At 36.9% G+C, this 27,078-nt stretch overlaps 1 protein-coding gene across 9 annotated transcripts in view; it reads left to right on the forward strand.

Annotated features, from left to right (window-relative positions):
• LOC141445385 (GTPase-activating Rap/Ran-GAP domain-like protein 3) overlaps positions 1 to 27,078 on the forward strand; it is a 324,516-nt gene that overhangs the window by 193,488 nt on the left and 103,950 nt on the right. For 3 of the 9 annotated variants that reach the window (XM_074111254.1, XM_074111265.1, XM_074111269.1), the window contains exon 1: positions 4,211 to 4,675. The exons of the other annotated variants lie outside the window; for them this stretch is intronic. In XM_074111254.1, the coding sequence (XP_073967355.1) occupies positions 4,521 to 4,675 (155 nt within the window). In that variant the 5' untranslated portion in view covers positions 4,211 to 4,520. Of the gene's footprint in view, positions 1 to 4,210; positions 4,676 to 27,078 lie in introns of those variants that run through there. 9 annotated transcript variants of the gene reach the window in all.

Here is a 27,078-nt window from a genome sequence, read left to right on the forward strand (position 1 = left end):
AAAATTTACAGTTGATGAAACGATAATTTGCGTTTTGGTCTTTCGATTTCGGTCTAAGACTGTCGACTAACTTTAAGTGGCGGATATCAGTGATGCCGTCTCTGTTTGTTTTGTCCGAATAAACAAAGACGGCATTACTTTTATCTGACACTTATATCCTATTGCACCATCTATTTGGAAAGTCAATGCAGATCTAAAAAAACTGTTCGACTAGTATAAAAAAAAATCCACCTCAAAGTATGCCGGCCGCAAATTTAGCATCTGGCAACCTGAAAGTTGCGGCAGACTGAAAAGTGACCACTTATTTTTTACGACGTGCTTAAATTGAGCTTATGAGTAATGAAACTAAGTTAAAACTAGAACTGCTACGAAACTGCTACGTCGTAGCGTGCTACGGTTTATGACTACGGTCTCATAAAAATGTGCTCATAATATGATATTATATTACTCACCGACCATCTTCCGTGTATCAATGACACAAAACATCCATGGACCAAATTAAAATTAAATTTGCAAGAAAATTGAGATAGCTTTTTTTAATTCAAGTCGAGTAATATTATTAAGCTACATGTATCAAAGATTAAATCGTCTTCCTTAGCATTTGAAGTTTCATAGTTCGTAGAAAACTATAATTTTATACATTTTTAAGTCACACTTTATTTTTTTGCGGCAAAGCAATGTTTTTCAAAACTCGCATCAACCAAAACCTGGACCAAAGAAATCGATGTTAAGCAACCCCTAAAACTAAATTAAAACAAATAGTAATGCAGCTGTAATACCAATATCGTGCAAAATAGAATATTCTACTGGACACGTTTGCAGTTTTTCTATGAAAACTTTATTTACCCAGTGACCCTGCAAATATATCTATGCCGGCAAGTACGGCGCTGTTATACTAGAAAACAAGGAAGTTTGTATGGGTGAAGATTAGTTCCAGTTTTATCCGACAACCTTGTTAAGTTTGTAGTTCGTACCATACGCATGGCGTATATATTTGGCAGGCAAGAGGTGACCATAAAGCGGTCGTTGACCTAGACTGCAGTGGGAAGGGGTGATAATATCAACTGCAACACACTTCCTGTGGTAGTAAACATTTTTATCGGTCGATAGGTCTTACGCTACATTTTAAGATATTATTTTGTATCTTTAAATCACACTATGTCACGGCTTACATAAAGGAAAGGATACGTTTAAAATGACCTGCATCTAGATAGATGCTGCATCAAGAATGATAGTTAAACAGATGTTGTATGGTTAAACAGCCAAATATTTAGGCGCCAAAAAATACATCGTGAGTGGATTCGCTAAAAAAATCCTGCCAAACTATGAAAAGAAAAAAAATAGTTGGTATAAAATTTATAATTTCAATTTTATGAAAGCAATGATAAAATTTCGCCATGTCTGTCTGTCCGTCCGTCCACGGCTTTGCTCAGGGACTATCAATGCTAGAAAGCTGTAATTTTGCACGGATATATATGTAAACTACGCCGACAAAATGGTATAATAAAAAACTAAAAAAAAAATTTATTAGGATACCTCCCATAGACGTAAAGTGGGGTGATTTTTTTTTCTTATCCAACCCTATAGTATGGGTATCGTTGGATAGGTCTTTTCAAACCATTAGGGGTTTGCTGAGACGATTTTTCGATTCAGCGATATGTTTGTGAAATATTCAACTTTAAAGTGCAAATTTTCATTAAAATCGAGCGTCCCCCCCCCTCTAAAATCTAAACCGGTGGGTGAAAAAATTTGAAAAAAATCAGGATGGTAGTAGTATATCAAACTTTCAAGAAAAACTATAACGGTTAAGTTTACTTGAGAATTATTAGTAGTTTAAGAGTAAATAGCAGCCTAAGGTATAAAATATACTTAAACTATGGAAGATTCCGTATAAAATACGAAATTCTTGGAAAAATATTACTTATTTTTTTCGTAATGGCTACGGAACTCTAATTTGGGCGTGTCCGACACGCTCTTGGCTCGTTTTTAATTATTCAATTCGGCCAGGAATTTTTTAGCCAACCCACGCGCAATAAATATTTAACTTACTAACCCCCTGTTTCACCATCCTTTGAATAAATTTATTTGACGGACAAACGTGATGCCGTCTCTGTTTGTTTTATTCGAATAGACGGAGACGGCATCACACAAATAAAATGAATCAATGGGTGGTGAAACAGCCCCTAAAGATTATATATAAAATCGTCTACGCCTGCAGTTTTTCTCCCTGACCTCTCTGACTACTGGTAAGTGATAGTTAGTTTCCAACAGTCATTGGCTTACGTATGTCAGTGTTACACAATACTGTAGCTTTCATTTAACGGCAACGGGTGCTGGAGTAAACAAACATGCCCTATAATACGAAGTGCAAATTCGAACTTCGTATCTTGCCGCCCCGCTGACGCTTATATTATTTAATACGAGAGTGAGAGAGACGGTGCCATACGAACTTCGATTTTCGAATTTCGTAATAGCCCTCCTGGATTAAGCGGGCCGAGGAGCTGTGATTGGTGGAAATCGGTCCAGATTAAAAACGTGCCATCCCCGCCGGCCGTGCAACTTTGAATACCGTTCACGTAGCAAGAGTTGTCTAAGGGAAAAACTGACTGGCAAACAGGTGATCACTTTGATATGAAGTTTGAGGTTCCGGGTTCAAACCCCGATAGGTGCTTGCGGTTTTATAATAAACTAGACCTTACCTGCGATTTCGCATGCGTAATCCATAGATTTGACAGTTGAATTTAAATTTCGGGATTTGACTATAAACACCCGTGCAAAAATTTATGACTCGAAGGCTCGCGGTCGTGATTTCAAGATTATATCCCTATCACGTAGGAATATCGGGCTAACAAATAGCCTATGTGTTAATTCTAAACGTCAATCTAACTACAAACCGAATTTCTTCCAACACTGTCAAGCAATTTTAGCGTGAAGAAATACCTAATTAATAAACAATTTATAATATTAGTAAGACAAGCTGCTCGCTCCCTGGTTTGCACTGGTGTACTAATGAGGACATGAGACTAGGAACACCCCTTGTGAACGCCACAGTCGCCAAAACACGACAGCTAAAAATGGTGCCATAGGCTCCACGTCGGTATTTCGTAGCGCTTATGGCATGATGATTCATGTTTAATATTTATTTGGGCAAAAAAACGGTCCAACATAAAAAAACTGACTGTGGCGTTCAAAAGGCAGTTAACGCATTTTTTGAAATGAAATATTTATTTATTCACAATGAACACATTGCATATTTGCTTTTGAGTTTAGTTTTACACCTGAACATTCACATTTATCTACGGTACAAATATGTACGAAACTCGCGGTGCGTATTTTTTGACAAGCACAACAAAAATGAATTAACCAAACTTAGGCGCAGTCTTTCCAAAATTATACGCTAAATTCAGCTTTTGATTTTTATTCATAACCTGGTAAACTCTCACGTGTTTAATAATTTATAAAGGACAGTCAAGGTCATAAACATAAATACACATGTACATGTATACTACATTACCAAGGCGTCAAAATATCTATACAGCTTTATGCATATGCTTGGTGTTTACATATATTTGACTCGATGGCTGTATAGATGTTTATGCGATCGACTGTACAAATCAACAGATAGGGCCGAAAGTAATATACAGTCGCCATCTGATATTTCGGACCGGCGGGGTTTTTTTTTAATACCTTAATAATAGAGTGCATGTGCCTCCTTCTACCTTGGCCGCTCCAAAATTATGATGGCGACTGTACAAAGATTTTTAAGTATGGTGAAATAATTTCCGTAATATAATAACATAACTAGTGACTATTGTCAAAAGCATCAAACTCACGCATCGAGACTTCCGTAAACAATTTGTAAGTAAAGGTTGTTGTTTGTGTAAAGATTCTGTTTTTTCTTTTTATTTTATGAAACCCTAAAAAGTTCTAACCTAACCTAGCCCCTGTACCACAAAAATACAAGTGGTTCAAATCAACAAAATTTATAACTTTCTCAGTAAAAAATGTATCAATTAATGTAGATATTATGTAGAATTTATCTAGCACGTTTGCGGCATTGGTGCCTGGTTTTACTTTCTCAGTCTAAAGTCGAATCTTTCCGAACTATAAACGTATCTATGCAAGTTCTAACACAGACAAATTCTCGCTGCGCTGGCTTGCCAGTGTCAGTAGGGCGGGAGGGCTAAACTCGCCCGGCGGTTTCCTCCGCGGTACGCGCCCGACTAGTCTCAGTCGCGGAGCGCCGCCCGACACCGACGGTCTTCCGTTACCACTCCGAGCCCATTTCAACAAAAACTTAATCACACTTAAATAAAACAAACAACCGATGACTCACGTGGCTTTGTGTTTTCGTGTCGCTTTCGTAATTCACTAGTTAACAAAGCACGTGTGCACGCGACTTTTAAATTGGTTAAATTCAGTGCATAAGAGCCATCAAACTTTAAATTGACTGGGTCAACAATGGATTTTTAAGTGGAAAACGTTGGTTGGTCTAAGGCGGGCAGCGGTGACATGTCGGGATGTTGTGCCTTGAATCACTAATGGCACGATGGCGCGAGCGCGGGGAGCGCCGAGAGATGGACGAGAGCCGGCGTGCGCGCAGCCGCAGCCTCTGCTCCTCGGCCGGGGAAGGCAGCCTCCTACAACTGCTACACAGAAGGGCCAGCAGTGCTATGTAAGCATTCTAAAATGTAGCCAACGTAAAGGATTCGTAGACGACAGTTGATGTCAACTCGGTCTTTTTTTCTGTAAAGCACGTTTCCAAAAAATTGTTTATTTTCAACTTGCCTCTTCTTTTCCCCGTGTGGGACCTGCGATGTGGGACAGTTAGTGAATTTTAGTCCGCCTGTATAGAACGTTGACGCTTTAAGGTAAACGTCCACTTGTCGGTATCGTACGCATCGGACGCATGCATCGCACGCAACGGATCGTAGTATTCTTTGTATAGAAACTCATATAAGTGCGTCCACCTGTCCGCATCGTAAGCATCGCACATTTCTATACAAAGCAACAAATCCGATACGTCCGAAGCGTACGATGCGGATAAGTGGACGCCTACCTTTAGCTGGCTTTATGAAAGAAATGGGACGAAACTCTTGAAAGTTTGTTGTTTTATATTTGTTGATATATTGCATTATAATGTCCGTTTCTTTTAATTTGCCGTATAAAATATTATACTTATCTAAGTAAGTGAAGAAATACTTAGGATTAACTACTTTCTGCGTCTTGTACAATTATGTACATCGTAGTACACACCTAGGTATACACTGACTTATTTGCTAGAATAGAATCAAATCGGGAAAAAAGAACGTTAAAATATCCTTCTATTGTTTGGTAAATACGAGTAAAAAAACTCTGCGATCTACGTTTACACCAGGAGTTAAAATTATAATTATTATGATAAGCGGAAAGAAAACTTTTTCATAAATAACAATTCATTGTTTAGGTCCTGTGGTTAATTCAATGAGGGTTTTCACAGAGGCAAAATATCGGTAGATGGCGTGGGGTCCGTTTGACGTTTGACATTTGCTCGTGATTGGTTAAATAACTAAATAAACAAACGTCAAATGGACCCGAAGCCGTGGTGGCATAGTGGTTTGACCTATCGCCTCTCAAGCTGAGGGTCGTGGGTTCAAACCCCGGCTCGCACCTCTGAGTTTTTCGAAATTCATGTGCGGAATTACATTTGTAATTTACCACGAGCTTTGCGGTGAAGGAAAACATCGTGAGGAAACCTTGCACAAACCTGCGAAGCAATTCAATGGTGTGTATGAAGTTCCCAATCCGCACTGGGCCCGCGTGGGAACTATGGCCCAAGCCCTCTTGTTCTGAGAGGAGGCATGTGCCCAGCAGTGGGACGTATATAGGCTGGGACGATGAAACAGACCTCACGATACTAACGCCATGTATAGCGATATTTTGCCTTTGTGAAAACTCACCTTACTGGACATGACTATGTTAAAATTAAAATAAGAACGAAATTATGATAGACGGGCCCACGGACCCTTGTGTTTCTGTGTCTTTATACTACTATCAATGTTGTTTTAGTTCTTAAATTATGCCTGCCAAGCGAATGCGTATCTAAAAGCCCATTTAGATGATAAAAGATTCTAGAAGTTAAAAAAAAACTTGATTTAAAATGAAGATAGTTCCATACAGTCGGGAAAAGGCAGTTCAGAATGTAACGAATCTCGGTCTGCACAGGTAATAAAGTGCAAGTGTTTTGCAGGTGGTAGGACCTTGTGCAAGATCCGCCCGGATTGCTACCACCATCTTACTTGCTAATCCTGCTGTGAAGCAGCAGTGCTTGCACTGTTGTGTTTCGGCGTGGAGAGTAAGACAGCCGGTGAAATTACTGGCACTTGAGGTATCCCATCTTGGGCCTCTAGGTTGGCAACGCATCTGCAATACCCCTGGTGTTGCAGATGTTTATGGGCGGTGGTGATTTCTTACCATCGGGAGACCTACTTGCACTTTTGCCATCCAGTCAAATAAAAAAAAGTTTTTATTTATGCTTTTTTTTTCGAAGCCTTAAGATATTGATACAAATGAGTTTTAGGAACACAATAAATAAAATTAGACTAAAAAATATGTCTAACGACATAAAAATGTGTCTTTTATATTTGGTATTTTATTATAAAGATTATATTTTTTAAACTTTTGTCTGTTTTGAGTATGACTATCAAAACGTCAGTCTAAAAGTAAAATGTAGTGGTAAGCGGATAATGGAGCCCGCATTTTCCGAGTTTATCTTCGAAAGGGTACAGCGTTTTGCCAACAAGTCGCTTTTCCTTTGTAAATATATTACGAACTCTCTAAAGTGCAGGCGCGGTATCTTGTGTTACATCACATAAATATTACAGGGTGACTAGTGGAAGTGTAACACAAACAATTTTAAAAATAGAATCACTCATACAGTTGAGAGGGCCATAGACATTTTAAAGCAAATCTACCTATAACTTACTTATACTACGAAATACGCGTCAGTCGATTGCTAGCATGTGGACTGACTCTACCGATGTTTGCTTGATGAACCGACCTCGGATATCCATCACACGTCGTTAATTGAAAGCAGCGGGGCTACTACGAAATTCGAAAATCGAAGTTCGTATCGTACCGTCTGTCTCACTCTCGTATTAAATAATAAGCGTCAGCGGGACGGCAAGATACGGAGTTCGAATTATGCACTTCGTATTCAGAGTCAGGGACTCGGTGCTTATAGGGGCGTGGCGACACTAACTGAGATTTTTGTGGGTGTAATTTTTCACTGTTCAGCCAAGGACGCAATATGGCGTGTCATAACAATTCGATTCCCACCGAGTTGCTATTTTTTTCCTCAATGACGTCAATAGTGATGACAAGTTTGAAAGTTGTATTCAAGTTCGAGGAGACCTTCAAGAAGTCCGAGGAGTTACAAAGAGAGAAGAATGTTCTAATCTGCTGTAGAATCTCTATGTACCAACCTATGTTTTCTGTAATGCTAGCCATGTATTGGTGTCCAATAAAGAGTAATAGTAGGAATAGTATTGTATGATGACTGTGGTGTAGATGCTATACGTGCAGCTAATGGCTATAATATAAGCTATCCTTGGCAGGTTACCTTGTCAGTGCAATAAGGGCATGCTTAAATATTTATGGATGGCCGACTGAAGATGAAATCGGAATACTTTAGCCAGTTGACTGACTATAATTGAGATTGACAAATGTTTTAGCACATTCAAAGTAGTGTGTTTGTAGTGTATACGGTATTAGACAACTCCTGAATTTGCCATTTCTTATATTTGATTACTAAAATATAGATATACAGACAGTGTTTAGCGAAGAGAAAACTTAAATCGGTTGAAAATTGGATTTATAATATTTTCTTGAATAATATGAAGCAATTCGCTAGTTGCGTGCGACTCACATGCAAGTATGTCTTTCTCTGTCCAATCTTCAATTTCAAACCTTTATAACTTTTGTAGCGCGAACCTTATTTTGGTTTCCGAACGCAACCTGTGCCTTCTCGCTCGCTCGGCATCTCTCGCTCTCTCTCGGCTAGCAACTCCGAACGGTCGCTCGCGCGCGCGTTTCGCAAGCCGTAATTTTGTGTATAATTTTATTCTTGTGAGCCCAAATACTAAGCAGATATATGTGAAAAAGATAAGAAGACGTGTCCTTTGGTCCTCCATCGACACTTTGTTATTTGTAAAGGTAGCTTAAAAATTGTTTCTCTATTCGATTCGACCTTTGTGAAGTTTTACTTTATAAAACATATAAAAATAGTCATATACCGTTTTGGTGATAGTCGGGTTTGTGTGATTTGTGCATGTTTTTGCAGTGTGGAGGTGAAGGAGCTGCATGAACACGCATTTAATTGTTACATAGGCGTAGCTGCAGGGCTACTACGAAACTCTAAACTCGAAGTTCGTACCGTGCGGTCCCTCTGACACTTATACTATTTTATACGAGAGCGAAGGGGACGGTACGATGCGAACTTCGAGTTTCGAGTTTCGTACTAGCCCTGCTTAGTCATTATTCGAAAGTTTCTACCGCCTTAATTTTACTTACTTCGCCGGCTCAGCGACCCAAAGTGGATCTTGGCCTCCGACACAAGACTCCACCAATTGTTCCTATCCTGTACAACAAGGCGCCAGTCTGCCACCTGCATGTCGCACAGGTCTTTTCGGACTTCATCCAGCCAGCGATACCTAGGCCTTCCGATTGGCCGTCTTCCAGTTGGTTGTCCTAGGTATGCTCTCTTGGCCGCACGATCCTCTCCCATTCTCTCCACGTGGCCGAGCCAACGAAGCCGCGTTGACATTATAGGCCTTAATTTTCGTGGTCACATTTTTCATAAATGGTCTGTACAACTTGATAACATTTTCGATTATTTTTTAGACGTCCTGTACTTTAACTAGATAACTTGGAAACTGTAACAGAATCTTCAACCATGTCAAAAAAATGTGCCCACGTAAATTAAATAAAATAAACGCTCGAATAATGGCTCAGCGATAATAAGGCCATGGGTGAGCAAAGTAATTGTTTACAGTTCATTGATATGGATCTCCACAAAGTAACGGCTGATTCAATAAAGTATTAAAAAAAAACACAAACGCACAATGCTTTTTTATGCCCGGTTCACATTATTTCAGTAGCGATACATTGCGGGGTCACAATCCAAACGAGTTACACAAGATCGATCGAGCACCGCAGTGTCATGCTACTGAAACAGTTTTACTGGAATAATGTGAACCGGGCATTTGTAGGATATGGGTCGATCCACTTTTTAGTGGATCATGTTGCCATGGTAACCTAGGGTATTTATTAAAAGTATGATTTTATGGGGTACAAATCCACTAAAAGTTAGGAGTAGGAACACTAAAAGTTTTAAGGCAAGTCCTACCTGCTCCTTCATGTCATCACTCATCTCCTAAGCATGCTAAATCCATACTAATATTATAAATGCGAAAGTTTGTGTGTTTGTATGTATGTTTGTCCGTCTTTCACGTCGAAACGGAGTGACTGATCGACATGATTTTTGGTATAGAGATAGTGTATGGGCCAGAGGGTTTATAACATAGGCTACTTTTTATCCCAAAAAAAACAAATTCCCGAGGGAACAGCGCACGATAACCGAATTCTACGCGGGCGAAGCCACGGGCAAAAGCTAGTAATAGTATAAATTGCAAACATTTTTCTAACAAAGTGTATCACTGATGTTTCCTGGGTCACGAGACAAAATGACAACACACTAAAAAGTTGATTGACCCATGTAATGTAGTTATAGTTAGAGCCATGAGCCGGCAAACAGTGCCCTAACGCTATCGCAGGGGCTACGTAAGCTGGTTAGCATATATTTGCAGTTCCGTGCCGAACCGGAACGTGCCTGGCAATCCTTGCCCGCCCACGATGGACAGACAGCCACGAGATTGAAAAATATTCATACGTTCATTCAATAGTATACTATAAATGGACAGAGTTGTTTTTTTGAAAGCTTGTTGTTCCTTTTTTAAAATTTATTTAACCATTTAAGTTATACAAAAAAATACAATTATACTTCGCCAAACTGCAAAACAGTTTGTTGGCGAATACTAAACTCCTTATTTTTTTTTTGATGGTGCAAATTTTGTAATACAAAAATCAAACTTATTCCCTCCCTACCTTATTTTTTCTCCTTATTTTAGTTATACACTTCTTTAATTAGATCGTATTAAGTACTTCCAACCATGCTACAATACGACAATTAGCTAACCATTAAACTTAGACATTAGATGTTTCTATTTTCTTCATGAAAGGCATCCATCAAACACGCTTTCAATTTGTTTTTAAAAATTCCCTTGCTTACGCATTCCGTCTCATCAAACGATTGATTGAATATTCGTGGTATCAGATACCCTCTAGTTCTCTGTCCGTAATAGTTACAAGATCCAGGCTCCACATACCTTTTGCACGAAGGCACTCGCTTGAATTAGTGGGTTCCTGCAAAATGGCCGCACATGCGTTCAGCTTTTCTGAACATTCTTCAAAAACGAAGTCAAAATATTTTTGTTCAATTCAGACTAAATATAACAAACACCGGGAAATTAAGAAACAAACACCCACCGGCTTATACGATGATATAAAAATATTAGAGTGAAAATTTATAGTCTAGATGGTTGTAAGCAACGACATGATATAAGAGTATATATATTTTTCAAAACAAATCAAAGTTTTGAACATGAAACTACCGTGAGACTCATTCATTATAAATGATAATTTATATGCGTATCGGATAACTCACGTCTGAAGTCGAGTTTGTTTGTAACCCTTCATCTGGGAGCATTGCGACTCGGCGACTGCTGCAACGCGCGCGGCGCGCACACAAGGCACCAATTATTATTTTTGTACAAAGTGATCGTGGTCAGTGTGGTAGGCGTCTTTACTTTTTAAAGTAAAGCAGTACAAACAAACCATAATAATTAACATTAACGGCTACTTGCTAGAAATCTAGAGTCGTCAAAGTTGGTTTATGTTTGACAGTTCCATACATTTTGACACTAAATATACTCATTATACTCGTAGTTAGATATAAACTGAATAAATCAAGATTTTTATGTTTTACACTAACTGATTAAAATACATGAAAGATATGTATATGATACACATAAGATAAACCTGAAATTTACGTAATTCCGCTGATATTCTATGTACAAGTTACCAACGTTTTTAAATAAGGCATACAATGAGTTAAAAAAAGTATTTTTCCACAGCCCGATCCGGTTCTTGTGATTAATTACGTAACATAATCTGAGCCCATGTTCCTGTCCGACCACTTGAAGCCGGTAAACATGTCTAAAAACAAATACAAACGCTTTAATTCCAAATACAAATACAATCAGTCAGTTTTCTTCGTGCCAATAACCACTGTTAAGTGTTCTTGCATGAAAATCAGAAGGAACGCGTTCAGATAGGCAGGTTCGTAAGTTCGAAATTAGAAAAAAAAAATAAGATCTCAGTATTTCTATGCCTAAATAGTTATATACTTACAAGAAGGATTTCTCTTAAATTTTTAGAAGCTTTTATTTAATTTGCTTTGCTCTGTTTGTTGGGTCGAATCTTGCAAGCTCATTTGACCCAATATCAGTGGTCGGATTGACTTGAAATTAGTATGCATTATGTAAATTGAATGACAATGCAAATACAGCCAGCAAAAAAACTTGCACTTTTAACAGAAAATTATCTTTACATTGTAGTGTCTTACTCATGTTTCTGATGTGCTTTAAGTAAAAAATATGACAGGACTAAGAAAGTGGTGGCCACGTTTAATTTCTTCTCCTTTTGTTTCACTCAATACTTATTGATGAAAGAGTGCTTATTCTGCTTGAACGAAGTCGATTTCTTGTTCAACCGATAAAATCTATGTTCCGATGATTCTCAGCTAAGCGGCCGCATATTATTCGGAAGTGGTGTACTTACCGAAACATGTTCTGATAACTTTTATTTCTTTTAGTAATTAATGCAAGAAACCCATTTATTTCACTTTATTTAATTAAGACTTAGAACGCTGTTCTAGAGACCGGCACTAAAAAGTTCACTTCTTTCTTTTATATGAGGAAAAAAATGCTGCCTTTTTTCTTGTTTTTCGTTCGTTCGTGGGTACTGTTGAGTTGTCATGTGTTGTGGGAAATTGGTCCGTTTTTAGCCTTTAAACTCGTAGTTATATAGTACCTTACTAACTAAAAAAGTCGTATTTTAAGTCTGCCTATAGTGACGGTCGGGAACTACGGACCTCTAAACAGGTATGGCCCGACATGCACGTTTTCCTTTGAAATTGTTACCGTAACTTTTTTTCAAACCAAACTAAGACATTTATTTAATGCATTGCTATGGTAACAAGAATCGTGTAAGTAAATTGAGCTATTTCTAATGTGGGCGAAGCCGCGGGTTAAGGCTAATATTAAATAATTATGTATCCTATATTAATCCTATAGTACTTGCAAGTATCGTGATAACTTGTCTAGCCGTTTAGGCTGCAGAGAGGATCAAAGAAGTAGACATAGGTACTTACATATATAAATGAGCTCGAAAAACATAACCTGCCTTCGGTTCGGGCAGTGGAGTAAAAGCAATAAGGCAGATTGTCTCGTTGACTACAAAGTGATAGATGGGCATTTTCACTAACATGTACCTAACGGCATAGTTAAAGAAAAGTTAAATATTGACAGTTTTGTGACGTTTTATTCCATATTAACTGTAGGGGAAAATCGTCACAGAACTGTCAACTTTTAACTTTACGCCGTTGCTAGGTACATTTTTTAATGAAAATGCCCAGATAATAGAGGATAATAGTCGTTCTTGTTTGAAGTCGCGCAACTGACATTGAACCTTGGGGTGATAAAGGAATTACTTGGACGAGTCTAATACCATAATACAGCATACTGAGGTTCTTGGATTTCTCTTTGGTGTCAAACCCAGTTAAAACTATCATAAACGGCGCAAGGGATAACAAAAGCGCTTTTATAAAGGTACTCTCCTTTATTTACTATTTCAAGTTACTAATTAGTTTTTCAGTTGCTTCTGACCATGAGGTTTCAAATGCAAGGTAGGTGCTTTTATTCTGCAACATTTTAAAAACATGTCCGTCCAATGTTCATTTATTTTTTTTTTCATACAAATTATACTAAATTAATTAATTAATTAAATTTTAATTACTCAAAATTAAATAAGTATTAACGTATATTATTTACATTGAAATTTTCAATGACAACAATATACGTTATACTTATTTAACAAATGCTTACCAATGTGCTATCATTGTCATAGTCAATGAGATGTCAAATTGTTTAAAGTCTCTTGTACTATGGAAAGTTTGCCCTCGTACCATGAGACGGCGATAACACCGCCATGATACACTGATTTAATGATTAAATTTTTAGGATATAATAATTAATTATCTAAATTCAAGTTAAGTATTTAAAAATGTAACGAAACAAAAGTAGCTCAGTTAAGCGAGTAAAAAAAATCTTGAATGTAATGCTTAATACTCAGAGACACCTTGTGTGTCATAAAAAAAAGGAAGCGTGAAGCTTGGTCTCCTGTAATAGCCTGTAACTAATTATCTCAAAAATACAATTACTCAACACTTGTTCTGCTTGTTTAAATAAATTCGTTCGCAGCGTGACACCTAAACACGAGAATCTAAAAAAACCTCTATCCATACTATTGGACTAAATATATCCGAGTAGGTACTCGAACCAAATTTAAATAAAAGGACTGGGGGAAAAAGGTGATGTGCACTGCAATTGACAGTTCTATTTCCTCTGGTGCCACGACATGTCACTTCCGCGCCTAGCATACACATATTGCTGAATGTATAGTTAGTGGACGTGGACAAACATAGGTACAGAATATTAATATACTAGCTTTTGCCCGCGTCTTCGCTCGAGTTTACCACGAGTATTTCAAAGAACCAAGATAAATTAATTAATTTAATAAATAACAAAATAAATTGGTTTTAAATATAGACGTCACTTTTGGCGGCAAACATGAAATTTATAAAAAAAGTTTTGCAAAATATATACCACCGTGTGACATATTATAATAAAATATAAAAGAGCTCGTTGTGAGGGTCTCCCGTTTTTTCCTCGTAACCGTAGGAATTTCGGAAAATCCTCTCTTAGCTCTCCTACAATCTCAAAGGAACATGCATGGCATTGTTTTAGATTGGTTTTAGTTTTTTTTTCGTGTGTTCAGTAATTTATTATTATTATTTTATTTTGAAAAACCGGCCAGGTGCGTGTCGGGCCACGCGCAATGTAGGGTTCCGTGGTTGACAATAATGCGGACTAAGCAGAGGGCATTTTTGTTGGTATAAGTTGATCGACTATTACTCGCAAACTTGTAAAGCCTACTTTGCTGTGAGAGTTTTCTTTTAATTTCTTTGTGTACGTACAGGTAGTTACTACAAACCGTGAATTTTTTCACTTATCCAAACACAACCATTTAGGCGAAACTATAAGGGTTCCTAGTAGACTACAGAACCCTAAAAAACCTGAGTATAAGCCAGAGGAAAACTACTCGAATGCTTTCACGGACAATCAAAGCTTGTCAGAAGTGACGACTGTAAGTACGTCACCAATATATTCATAAAAAACCTATCATTTTATATATCATTCATTATTTATTTATTTATTTATTTGTTGCTGTTTATCTCACTACCTATATTTATTTTGGACGTATATTATATGTACGATATAATTTGTATGTATTCTATACATCACATAACAGATGTAACAGCAATAGTATTGCTGTTACGTTTAAATTTTCTGATCTACTTTTGATGCACCACCTGTTGTAAACTAGTCCTTCCTTCTTTCTGTAAAAAAGGTTGCCTGGAAGAGATCGCTCTTAAGCGATAAGGCCGCCTATTGCTCACCTTGTAATTTTAATAATTTGTATTCTGTATCGCTTACTATGTCTGGTGTACAATAAAGAGTCTTCGTATTGTATTGTATTGTATTGCATTACTTTCCCCTTACCTTACCGTACCTTAACATTGAATTATAATTCAATGTTAAGGTACGGTAATAATGCTCCTGCATTATAATGCAGGAGCATTATTGTTCGATGTTCAAACTAATTTAATTAGTACCCGCTACTAAGCCTTTATACTATTAGGTGCTATTAGGTACGTAGGTCTGGCTGCCTCGGGCTCTTGGTCCATACACGGCATCAAAGGCGTAACTAGGTAATAACATAGTAATATATTACGGGATGTAGACTAATTACCTTTAATGAGCTTCCGATTATATTATCATGGCTAGACTAAAGGATTTCCGGTTTTCTAATGTAACCGTAAACCATTAAAATTTGTTACCTGACTAAATATTGAATTAAAAAAAAAACCTTTACAAAGGTGTTCAGTGAAAATAATCCAACTATTGAAAATAAGTATTTAATTTTAAGACGACCTGTATAATCACATCACATTATATTTCGGCCTATATACGTGCCACGCCCTGGGGCCATAGTTCCACGCGGGCTCAGTGCGGATTTGGAACTTCGTACACACACCGTTTTCTTGTGCGGGTTTCCTCACGATGTTTCCATTCACCGTAAAGCTAGTGGTAACTCAAATATAATTTTGCACATGAATTTGGAAATAAACTCGGAGGTTAGTTCCCATGACCCTGTGCTTATGAGGCCATAAAGTCAAACCAGGCCCCACCGTTTATAACTGTGTCGTTGGGATTATAAAGTTCTGAATATTTCGCCTGCCAGGATTCTTTCCAATTTTTTTTTTCCTTGCTTTTAGAATGGTTTGACTTCATACTTGGTGGTAAATATGTCACATCGCAAGTCGTTTTCCTGCGCTGAGTGTACACATACAGTATAGGCAGAGTCATTCACGATGACGCGTGCCGTGGTTCTTATTACAATGTCATTAATGTCTAATTTTGACAAAATCACGCGTCTTCGTGGATGGCACTAGGTATACCCGGCTATAAAGATTACATACCGGTCTTTGGAAAGAAACTCGGCTAATTTCGGCTTCGTAGAGCGTTGTGACACACTACTTGTGTGACGTTTGTCAGGTGCAGTGTAAGAGTACGCATTTAGATGAGAATATATGTTGTTGAAACCACCCAAAACTTTAAATTGTAGGTACGTTGGCATCTTTAGGAAAAAGAGGGAAGGGAACTATCTATCCTTTTTCTAGTAGTTACAACAGCTTTCTATAGATATCCGAAGCTTACATATCATTAATTTGACGTTAACTAATTAAGTCCATAAAATGATATAAAACTTCACTTAATAAATACCTACGATGGTTAATGGACGGTCGCCATTGTTCGTAAATCGTCGTGAACATTTGCCTTTTTCCGAAGACCGATGCACGCGAAGTGCAACCTTTATCGTCGGGTACTTAGTGCTAGCGGTACGCCAAAGAAAGCTGCACATGGTGTTAAAAGCATGAAAATCGGAACGATGGAACCTTAGGCCATAAGAATCAATTTGACCCGTAGGAGTTATGATGTCATCTTTTTTTTGTATGGAAAAAAATGTTCTCAAACTTTATCGTGTGTGGTATCTAATAAAAGGGCTTACCAAGCCAATTCTGAAAATATATCGCATCATTACATTTCAGTCACTTGTTTTCAATTAAAATAACAATCATTTTCAAAACATAATACCAAGTTTGGGCGCGCCTCCAAATATTATACGGTTGAATAATTATTTGAAAAATATACCTAAAATGATATGTACGAGTAATAGCCTCATATCTAACCCCAAGAAAGCAATTTTGAAAATATTTGCATTTAGCGAGTAGTGACTGAGTGCGCCGCCGGCCGCCGAGCGAGCAAGTAGGTAGGGGAAGCAGGCAGGGAGCAGGGCAATATTAAAAAATAATAAAAAACTACAAAATTTAAATATTTTCAAAATTGATTTCTAGGGGTTGGATATGAGGCTAGTACATAATATTATTTTAGGTATATTTTACAAATAAGAGTTGCCCAAACTTGGTATGTTTTGAAAATGAAGTGACTGAAATATATAATGGTGTGATTTATTTTTATAATCGGCTTAGTAAGCCCTTTCATTAAGTACCACACACAATCGGTTTCAGAACAAAAAAAAAGATGACGTCATAACTCCTCTCATTCTTTGTTTTTTTTTGCGTGCTACGGGTCAAATTGATTCTTATGGCCTAAAGATCAATCGTTTCGATTTTCATGCTTTTGACACCATGTGCAGCTTTTTACTGAATTTCGGGGTGTACCGCTAACACTTACTGTATATATAATATAAGCAACCATCTGCTAGTGACAGCACCTCGCTCCTGCTCAAATACCCGACATTACAACATACATATTCGATTCGTACTAACTTACGGAACTATTCACAGTTCTTTATTGTCTTAAATACAGAAACATCACTGGCCGAATTTTTATCTAAACAAATACAGGGACCGAGTCTCTGACCATGGGCTTTAAATCCAAGGTTAAATTTGACTAGCATAACTGAGATAACTTTTATTCTGAAACTTTTTAAAAACATGACCACTGTTCATTTCATTTTTTTCCATACAGATTAAATATAATTTTCAATATAGGTATGTATGCGAAACAATACAAAATTAGCACATTAATAAATGTTTATCTACAAGATGTCAAATAAGTGTCAACATAACATAACTATCAGCAGGCGCGTAAATATATGGGAAACTAGCTTATTCTGGGATTCAAACTATCATTTTCATATCATGTCATTCTCGGGCTCTCAAACTAAATATGATTCGATTTGTAGCATTCGAACATGGCGGATGTAGACGATATCTAATTTTGGTATTTCTGCTTCTTTGGCTAGTTGAAGTATAATTTTGATAGTGTTTTATGCGGCGATTAACCTTAACAGTGAACAGTGATCACAAAATTCTATATTGCTCTCGTGTCTGACATTTTTTAATGCGCAAGTGGTCTCCGCGTGGTTTCTGGAATTTTGCTATCAAGTTGCAAAAACTACAATCACCGTACAACATGCATAATAAGAATATATTTATCTTTAATTTAACTGACATTGGCCCAAGCCTTATGGCCGCAATCTTAATGGCAATAAAATAAAACTAAATATCTTCATACCCATTTAAATCGGTTCAACGGTTTAAATTACATTCGTATTTTAATAAAAATATTTGAAAGAGGTAAAACATCTGTAAATTGCTACATAAATTAAATTTTTGACCAGCTGACAAGATTAATTATCCACTTTTTACTGCGGTCTTATTTTCAAACCAGCACTATTTGTGTAGTGACGTGATTTAAAATTTTAAAAAATCTTTCTTTATACTCGTACAGGGAATATTGCAACATTCAGTTCTGTGTAAAACAACACGATTGAATTTAATCAATCTGCGCATCGTTACTTAGGAAACTCTGCTAGTCTCGTAATCTTGGGTATTGTTTTACGGCGAATCATGAGGCGGATACGTTCTGAGTTACATACCTGGTGTACCTTTTCAATTAAATTAATTAGATGTTTTTGAAATGGCGCCATATCTTGTATATTTTATTTAAAAGTGTTAGCCCAGTAACAACGAGTAGAAGTGGCGAAAATAATGTTTAAATGTTAATTAGGAGCAAACGAAACAATGGAGCCTAAATTCAAGAAAAAAAAAACAGTACGGCTGCGTTTCCACCAGAGATGTGCAAGGATGTGTTGAGAGGAATGTGTTTTTCATGAACCAATAGAAACGCTTCATTTTATACCTATCCTCGCACAGCACAGCTTTATCATGACACGACCGTATGAAGAAATATTTCGCGAAAGGGGGTCGCGACCCACAGGTTGAAAAACACTGCTCACGCAAACTACTCGTACTTTGAAACCATAACCAACAAAGTTGCAACGGATAATTTGTATTAATAAAGTTAGTACAGTCACCAGCACCAATATCCGACACAACAAGCGTGCATAAATATCTGATACGACTCTATTTCTAGGGACAGAAGGACGTGTCAGTTATTTTTGCACGCTCCGCTGTGGCAGATATTAATGCTGGTGACTGTACCTACCTAACGGATGGATGGGTTGATTGTGGACTTTTTATTCGTTATTTATTGGGATACTTAACATTAAAATTAAGTACCTATCCTAATAAGAGTACTTAACGAGATGCCGCTTCAGTAGGCGACCGTGAATCAAAATAACATCATCAACTCTACGTATAATTCAAAGTAATTACCTAAATACTAGAATGCTGTACCTAATTGGTATTGTTCACTTTTTTTTACTACTCTTTTTATCTTTTTTTCTTCAAAAGGCATAAAATGGCATAGTTAAATTTGAATATTTTTTTGAAAATATCAGATACGATGTCTCTTAAATTACACATGGCGGCTTAAACCAAGTGAAAGGCCAAGTAAAATAATATTTAAAAACAGAACGAGCTAGTTGTCAATGTCAATAGATGCTAACTGTCCGTGTCACATTCAATCGGATATTGTTTTGAGAAAGAGTATAGATAAACAGATGTGTTAGTCTGAAAATAATCATATTATGCCCATTGAATAACTACCTCTCTGGGAATTGTATACAAACTATGATACAATTTTATTTTAACTCATGTAAGACCCCTACTATTTCAATAATAATAATAAAATCATTGATTGCCACAGAAAACAAGAGAGGACTACAGAAATAAAAAGTATAAACTTTAGCTTTACTACCAAGCCTCATGACATGACATAATAATAAAAATAACATTAAATAGGTATTGCCTGCAGTAAATTTTGTAGAAAACGCGATTTTCAGAATAAACTATTAATATTTTTTCTATATTTGGAACAGTTAAGCTACGGCGTCTTTCTGTAAACATCAATTTCAACGAACTGAATGATCTATCTACGTCGGTAGTTGTAATAGGCGCGAATAGGGACTTAATCTCTTCAGGTTCATATCATAATGACTTATCTCTTTCATTTATATAATATTATGTTTTAATGTATTTTTTCTTCAATTAATTACTCATTATGCAGAAACCTGCTAGAATACATTCTGTTTTTTATTGGCTAATGTCAAATATGTTTGTGACAACTGACTGACATCAATGTCTGCCTGCAACAAGCCTGCAATCTGCGGGGGGAGTCGATTTGTAGCATTCGAACATGGCGGATGTAGTGGTATTTCAACTGTGAACAGTGATCACAAAATTCTATATTGCTCTCGTGTCTGACATTTTTTAATGCGCAAGTGGTCTCCGCGTGGTTTCTGGAATTTTACTATCAAGTTGCAAAAACTACAATCACCGTACGACGTGAATAAGAAGAATATATTTATCTTTAATTTAACTGACATTGGCCCAAGCCTTATGGCCGCCATTAAGAGGAATAAATAAAATAAATAAATCTGCGGGGGTACTATGAAATTCGAAAATCGAAGTTCGTGTCGTTCCGTCCCTCTCACTGTCGTATTAAATACTATAAGCGTCAGCAAGTTCGAATTTTGCACTTCGTAATACGGGTTCTGCGTGACTATGACAAATACCATAAATAAACCTAGATACTTATGGATTTACTTTTCAGGTAAAGGGATTCATCCCTTAATGAAAATACGAAGACCAAACTAAGGTCAAACATATTTTTGCTTATATATTCGTAACCCTTAATTATTTTTGAATCAGAATAGGACATAATTTATTTATTATTATTTATTTATTATTAAATTTTCGTATGTTTATTTAGTTTGAGGTTTAATTAAAATACGATGCATCTCTTAGCTTCTGTGATTAAAATTTACTCATGTTTGTGCTTCGGGTCAGGTTACTGTCTGAAATACTTCTTAGGATTGTTTTTTTATTTACATATAGTTACTTATAAAAAAGCCGTGGTGGCCTAGTGGTTTGACCTATCGCCTCTCAAGCAGAGGGTCGTGGGTTCGAACCCCGGCTCGCACCTCTGAGTTTTTCGAAATTCATGTGCGGAATTACATTTGAAATTTACCACGAGCTTTGCGGTGAAGGAAAACATCGTGAGGAAACCTGCACTATCCTGCGAAGCAATTCAATGGTGCGTGTGAAGTTCCCAATCCGCATTGGGCCCGCGTGGGAACTATGGCCCAAGCCCTCTTGTTCTGAGAGGAGGCCTGTGCCCAGCAGTGGGACGTATATAGGCTGGAATAGATAGAATAGAGTTACTTATATTAAGTAATTGAATATTCAAGGTTTTGAATTAAATTGCTGTAAGAAAATATCGCTTATATAGCCACGGTTTGCAGATGCCGTTCGTTCCCTGATTCAATTCCCGTCACTTTCCGTTGTTTTTCCCTGCCGCCGTAATGTGCCTAATGCTTTAGACTTTTGTAGATTCGTTCAGCTTCAAATTAATGCAAGGTACGGTGCGTAATGGAAAGATTTTGGATTTTGAAATTTGATTACCATGACGGGGCACAGTGGTTTAAATGTATATGAATTGGTTTAATCTATATCTACTCTATACTAATATTATAAAGAGGAAAGCTTTGGATTTTTGGATGTTTGTTACGAATTAACTCAAAAACTACTGGACCGATTTTAAAAATTCTTTCACTATTCGAATGCTAAATTATTTCAAAGTGCCATAGGCGTTAATATTTATTAACCGAAAAAATTAGGATTCCGTACTAAAACTACAATAATGTACTGACTCAAAGTGTAAAAAAAGTTGCCATAAAACAACTTTCATCACATGCGCTGTAGAAACTATTGATTATAGAACAAAAAAAATGTTTACGATTTTAAAGAATACATCAAGATCTGCAAAAAACTTCGCAATACCATGTCCAACTGTTGTAGTTCTGTCACTATAACTACTTTTTTACATTTGAAAAGTTGACAGAAATGACGACTAAAATCAGACCATGTTATTCATACCTTTGTATTAATCCTTATCCAAAAAAATAACTTTATATTCAAGACGGTTTCAATACCTGTAGATTACTTTTTGAATTATTCAAATCGGGCATTCCGTTCAAAAGATATTACGAAATTAAAAACAAAAATCTTACCAAAAAATGCATTTACTACTCTGCGTTGACGCGCCCCGGCTTCGTGCGTGTCGGGTGTAGTTTTTGGGAAATGGAGCTGAAAAATATGTGTGAAGTGCCCTTGATTAGTGTCTGTCCGTCTGTCTGTCACTAGGCAGTATCTCATGAATCGTGATAGCTAGACAGTTAAAACTTATAACAACGAATACTAAAAATTGAACAAAATAAATGTTTAAGGGGGCTCCCATACAAGAAACGTGATTTTTTTGCTCGATATTAATAACGGCAACAGGTAGTTTGCTTGAAATATTCACAGAATATTTATTTGTATAAATGTACTTTAAAAATAAATAATTAAATTAAAATAAAATAAATATTTAAGGGCAGCTACAACAAACGTGTTTTTTTTGCCGTTTTATGCTAATGTCTAATGTTGTATAGGTACGGAACCCTTCGTACGAGAGTCCGACTCGCACTTGTCCGTTTTTTTTTTACTTTTCCCGTGCGAAGCCGGGGCGGGTCGCTAATAAATTAATATAGACTATAGTCATAAATAAATATATGTGAGTGCGTGTGTGAGGGAGAAAGAGTGTGCGTGCATGTGTTTATATGTGAGACTTTGTTACTTATGCGTGGTGAGACATCGGTTCGATAGCTGAATCTCGGGAATTTATTTAGGTAATTTTTGATTCAATATGTCCATGGGATTGGGTACATACGTACGTACTCGTAAATATTGTGTACCCACGTCCGAAATATCAACCGCCGAGTTTTCAGTGTATTTTTACAGTTTTTGTTTTAATTTGATGTAATGATAACTTACCATTCATCAAATTATTGATAGATAAGGAGCAAAAAACACCAATCACCTCAAAAAAAAAATATTAATAATTTGTGGGTAGTTTTGTTTTGTTTCATAAAACGTATGTGGGTACTTGGGAGTTACAGTGACAAGTTAAAACGGTGGTTGTGGTTCGTTAGTCTAACAACTGGTAGCATGGTGTACGGTTGTGTCATTCTGAAGATGAGCTCTGGTTGAGTTCGAAACGCGTCAGTGTAGTGTGGTGGTGGTGATAGATGGGTTTGTGTGATTTGTGTGTGTTCTTACAGTGTGGAGGTGGAGGAACTGCATGAACACGCATATTTTGCATAAGCTTAGCTATCGTAAGGTCGCGGGTGAGCAAGGAAATTATTTTAGTTCACCAATCATCTTTTTCTTCGTAAAAACAACATAACACGGAGGCCGTATTTTACGTGTAATACATGTAACGGCAGTGTGAAGCACCACATTGTCATATATCGCGGTAAAGGCATGAAATTAGGTTGTTACAGCCCAGAAACACGTTCTACAGATCGAAAGCCGTTACGTAATACCGAGAAAGGCATTCCGCGCCCACTCCACCTCAAAGCACCTACTACAAGACTTACGCTCTTAACCTATAGTTTAGTTACCTACTCTCCAACGCTAAAACAGCTGGACTAGGATGAAATTTAGTATATGCAGAGCAGAGCTAGGTATTTCTTAGGAAGTATATCGCCATAGGTTATTTTGAATCCCGATATTTTGCAATGGAGAAATCTTGAAACCTTTATACCTACGTCTAGGACCGTGAAAATTTGCACACGTGTTTTTAATACGACGTACCCACTTAATTTAAGACTCCAGTGTTATTTTCTGAAATTTACTTAAATCTTATATCTTAAATCAATTGCCTGATGCATCGTTTTATGTGAGCGAAACCACGGGCACAGAATAATATTTTATGTAGTGCTACCGTCAAGGGTAAAGGTTAGTGATAATGAAGACAACTCCAGTCGTAGCGCTTTATGGACCTCACCATCCAATTTGTACGTACAAGGGAATTAAACGGCCACATCTAAAAACACTTTGTCTCGTCGCTAGCTGAACAGACAAATCGCTGTTAACAGTAACAAACTTCTTTGTTATATGGTAATTAGATAATTATAGTGAAACAATGGAATAGACGGAGCGTATAATAAGCTATTTATTTATACGCCACGATAAAACTAATAAGCACTTAGAGGTATTGAATGCTTGAAAAGTTCACGTTGCGTGGGTTGGATGTAGATTTAATACTTAGATGGACGTGTTTCCAGTCTATTTTTAACTGACTTACGCGGTGCCATTACGTAATGAAAAGACCTAAGTAAATGTAACTCCTTGCACTGCAACTTAAACTTGTCTTCAAGTTGAAATTTTTTGGGCTGTAGTCAAAATGGCGAATACGGAATACTATAGTTTCGTCACGTCTTAGTTCAGGGGCTCTTAATGCTAAAAAGCTGTTGATTAGCATATGTTTGCTTAATCAAGACTTAAAGCCATCATCATTTTGATCATATATGGTTAAGGTTGTCACGGGGTGGTGACCGGGGAAGTTGTTCGGATGAAGGAAGAAGACAGGAATAGGGCAGAGAGTGATATTTATTTAGGATAATAATAAAAGGGCACCTGCGGACAAACAGACGCGGTCTTAAGTATCTAAAAGGTATGCTTTGACACTGCATCAACAATTATAAAAATACATAGTTAATCAACTTACGTTTCCGTGCCCAGTTCTTTATTTATATAAATCAATGGCACTGAAGTCCAGCAGTATAACGATCTAATGATCTTATGAAACTTCACAAAATGCACTGTACAATTATAAAACCTTCCTTCGTAGGAGTAGTAAATTATGAGCTTATTATGGAGTTTAAAGAGATTTATAGGATCTAGGATAAAATAAAGGTAAGTGTTCAGCTCGGAGGCTCTGAATAGAATGGCTACTTGACGTAAATTGAACAGGTGTGGAATTTAGAAAAGGAAATTAAAATTTAAATGTTATTTTTTCGAATATGTCCTAAACCAGACAGTACAAAGAGTTAGGATGAAACGAGCTGTATGACACCTCGTTACAAGGTGTAGAACGTCCACTTCGACATAGGTCTCCCCCATATCCCTAAAGTGGTTTCGGTTGGTAGCGGCGTGCATCCAGCGTGAACCAGCAGCTTCACAAAGTAGCAATTACAATAATATTTAAAAGAAAAATTTACTCTACCTCCCCTACACGTAAAGCAGGGATTTTTTTAACCGTCTCTCTAATAGTAACTATGTAGTGTCGTTTTATAGGCTTTTTAAAAATAAACAGTGGTTTGCGAAAACTTTTTTACCAATTCAGAGATCTGTTTTTGAAATATTTAGTGTTAAAGTGGAAGTTTTTGTTAATGCCAAAAATGTTGTTAAAATATATGGCAGTAATACATTAGGTACATGTGACAAATTCGGAAGTAAAAATCACAGCTTTGTAATGTAGGCTTTACAAGTCAACGAGCAAGTTATTCAACCATTAAATATTTATTGCATATTTATTACGGAGCTCAACACTATGCGTGAACAAGCTCGCGCTTGGCCGAATTTATTATACCTATCCCACTTATATTATAAATGCGAAAGTTTGTAAGTCTGTTTGTTTGTTACTTCATCAGTTTCATCACGTCTATACCGCAGAGACGATTCAGATAAAATTCGGTATGCAGATATAGCTTGAGTCCTGGGGAATGACATAGGATAGTTTTTAGACAGACAGCATATTGTTAGTTTGTATTTTTTTGTTAACGCGTGTCAAATTTGTGTCAACAAATATCTTTCTCTCGCTCTCTCTTGACGTACTTTTGTCGGTGACTGTACTTTAATGTCGTGGTAGATCCTTTTAAAATACACGAGCGGCTTAGCAACGGTTACAAGGTTTCGTTTACAGCGTACCTAATCAAAATGAAGCTCTTTGCCGCTAAAAATAAGATTTAATTTTGCAGGCGCAAGAGTGAGCAGTGCACTTAGTGTTAGTTTTCGGTTACAAAATACGTCACGATCGCGTTCGCGTTAAAATCTCAATTTGTATGGAAACACGAACATCGCAAACGTTCCTTTAGAGGCGCTGTTCGTGTTTCCATATAAATTGAGATTTTAACGCGAACGCGATCGAGACGTATTTTGTAACCGAAAACTTACACTAAGGGCACTTGTCGCGTGAACTGTCACTAGAGTAACGTGCTAGCGGCGTCTTTGTTGTACATACCAGGGGGGTTACTACGAAATTCGAAAATCGAATTTAGTAGGTATCGCACCGTCCCTCTCACTCTCGTATTAATCTATCATCTCCCAGGATAACAGGATCAAAGAAAATTTGTGCCTCTGGGAGAGGACAGGTTAAATAATATTAGCATCAGCGGGACGGCAAGATACAAAGTTCGAATTTTGCACTTCGTAGTAAATATAGGGCCAGGGCTAAACCGACTGTTATTTTACAAGATAATGAAACCTCATATCCTACAATATTATAAATGTGAAAGTTTATACGTTTGTGTACGTTTGTCACTCCTTCAGTTTAAAATGGCTGGACAAATTTGGATGTAATTTGGTAAGTAGATACATAGCTGGAGTGATTAAAAAAGCTCAAATGAATCTCTTTTACCAGATATTGACATTTAAGATGAGGTCAGTTGACTGACGTTACCTTATGAAAATCGACTGACGTACTGATTCATTGACCAACTTCAATTAAAATTATTTAATTGAGTTCAATTCGTTTTTTTTACTCAATTTTTTGACACGTTATATTCAATAAAAAATATTAGTAATGTATTTGTTTGTTGTTTTAGAAAATTATGTTTTTCACTGAAAATTGACACTAATTGCTAATAGCTTCTATTTAAGAAATTCTTCCCTAAAGTTTTTAAATTGGGCCCCGCTTAAGATCAGGGCAATAGTTTTCTCATCGTTGATTTTATATACACAATATTCGTTTTATGTAACTGCTATCTGTTGCCAGCGACTCCGTCCGCGTAAAAGTATGAAAAATAGCTTACATCCTATTCTCAGTATAGTACACAAAAAAAACATAAAAATCAGTCAACCCGTTTCGAAGGAGTTTGGTCACGAAATTTTTTGACCCGAGTATTTTATATATTAAACTACGTCAATGAGGGCTATCGTTTTTTGTCTCACTAGATGGCGCACTGTTGCGTGAGGTTTTTAAGTATGGCTTTCAAAGTCTGTTATTACGGGTGTGAAAACAAAGTTTAGATTAAAATCATATT

The sequence above is a fragment of the Choristoneura fumiferana genome, chromosome Z, assembly GCF_025370935.1.
Source record: "Choristoneura fumiferana chromosome Z, NRCan_CFum_1, whole genome shotgun sequence".
Taxonomy (NCBI): Eukaryota; Metazoa; Arthropoda; class Insecta; order Lepidoptera; family Tortricidae; genus Choristoneura; species Choristoneura fumiferana.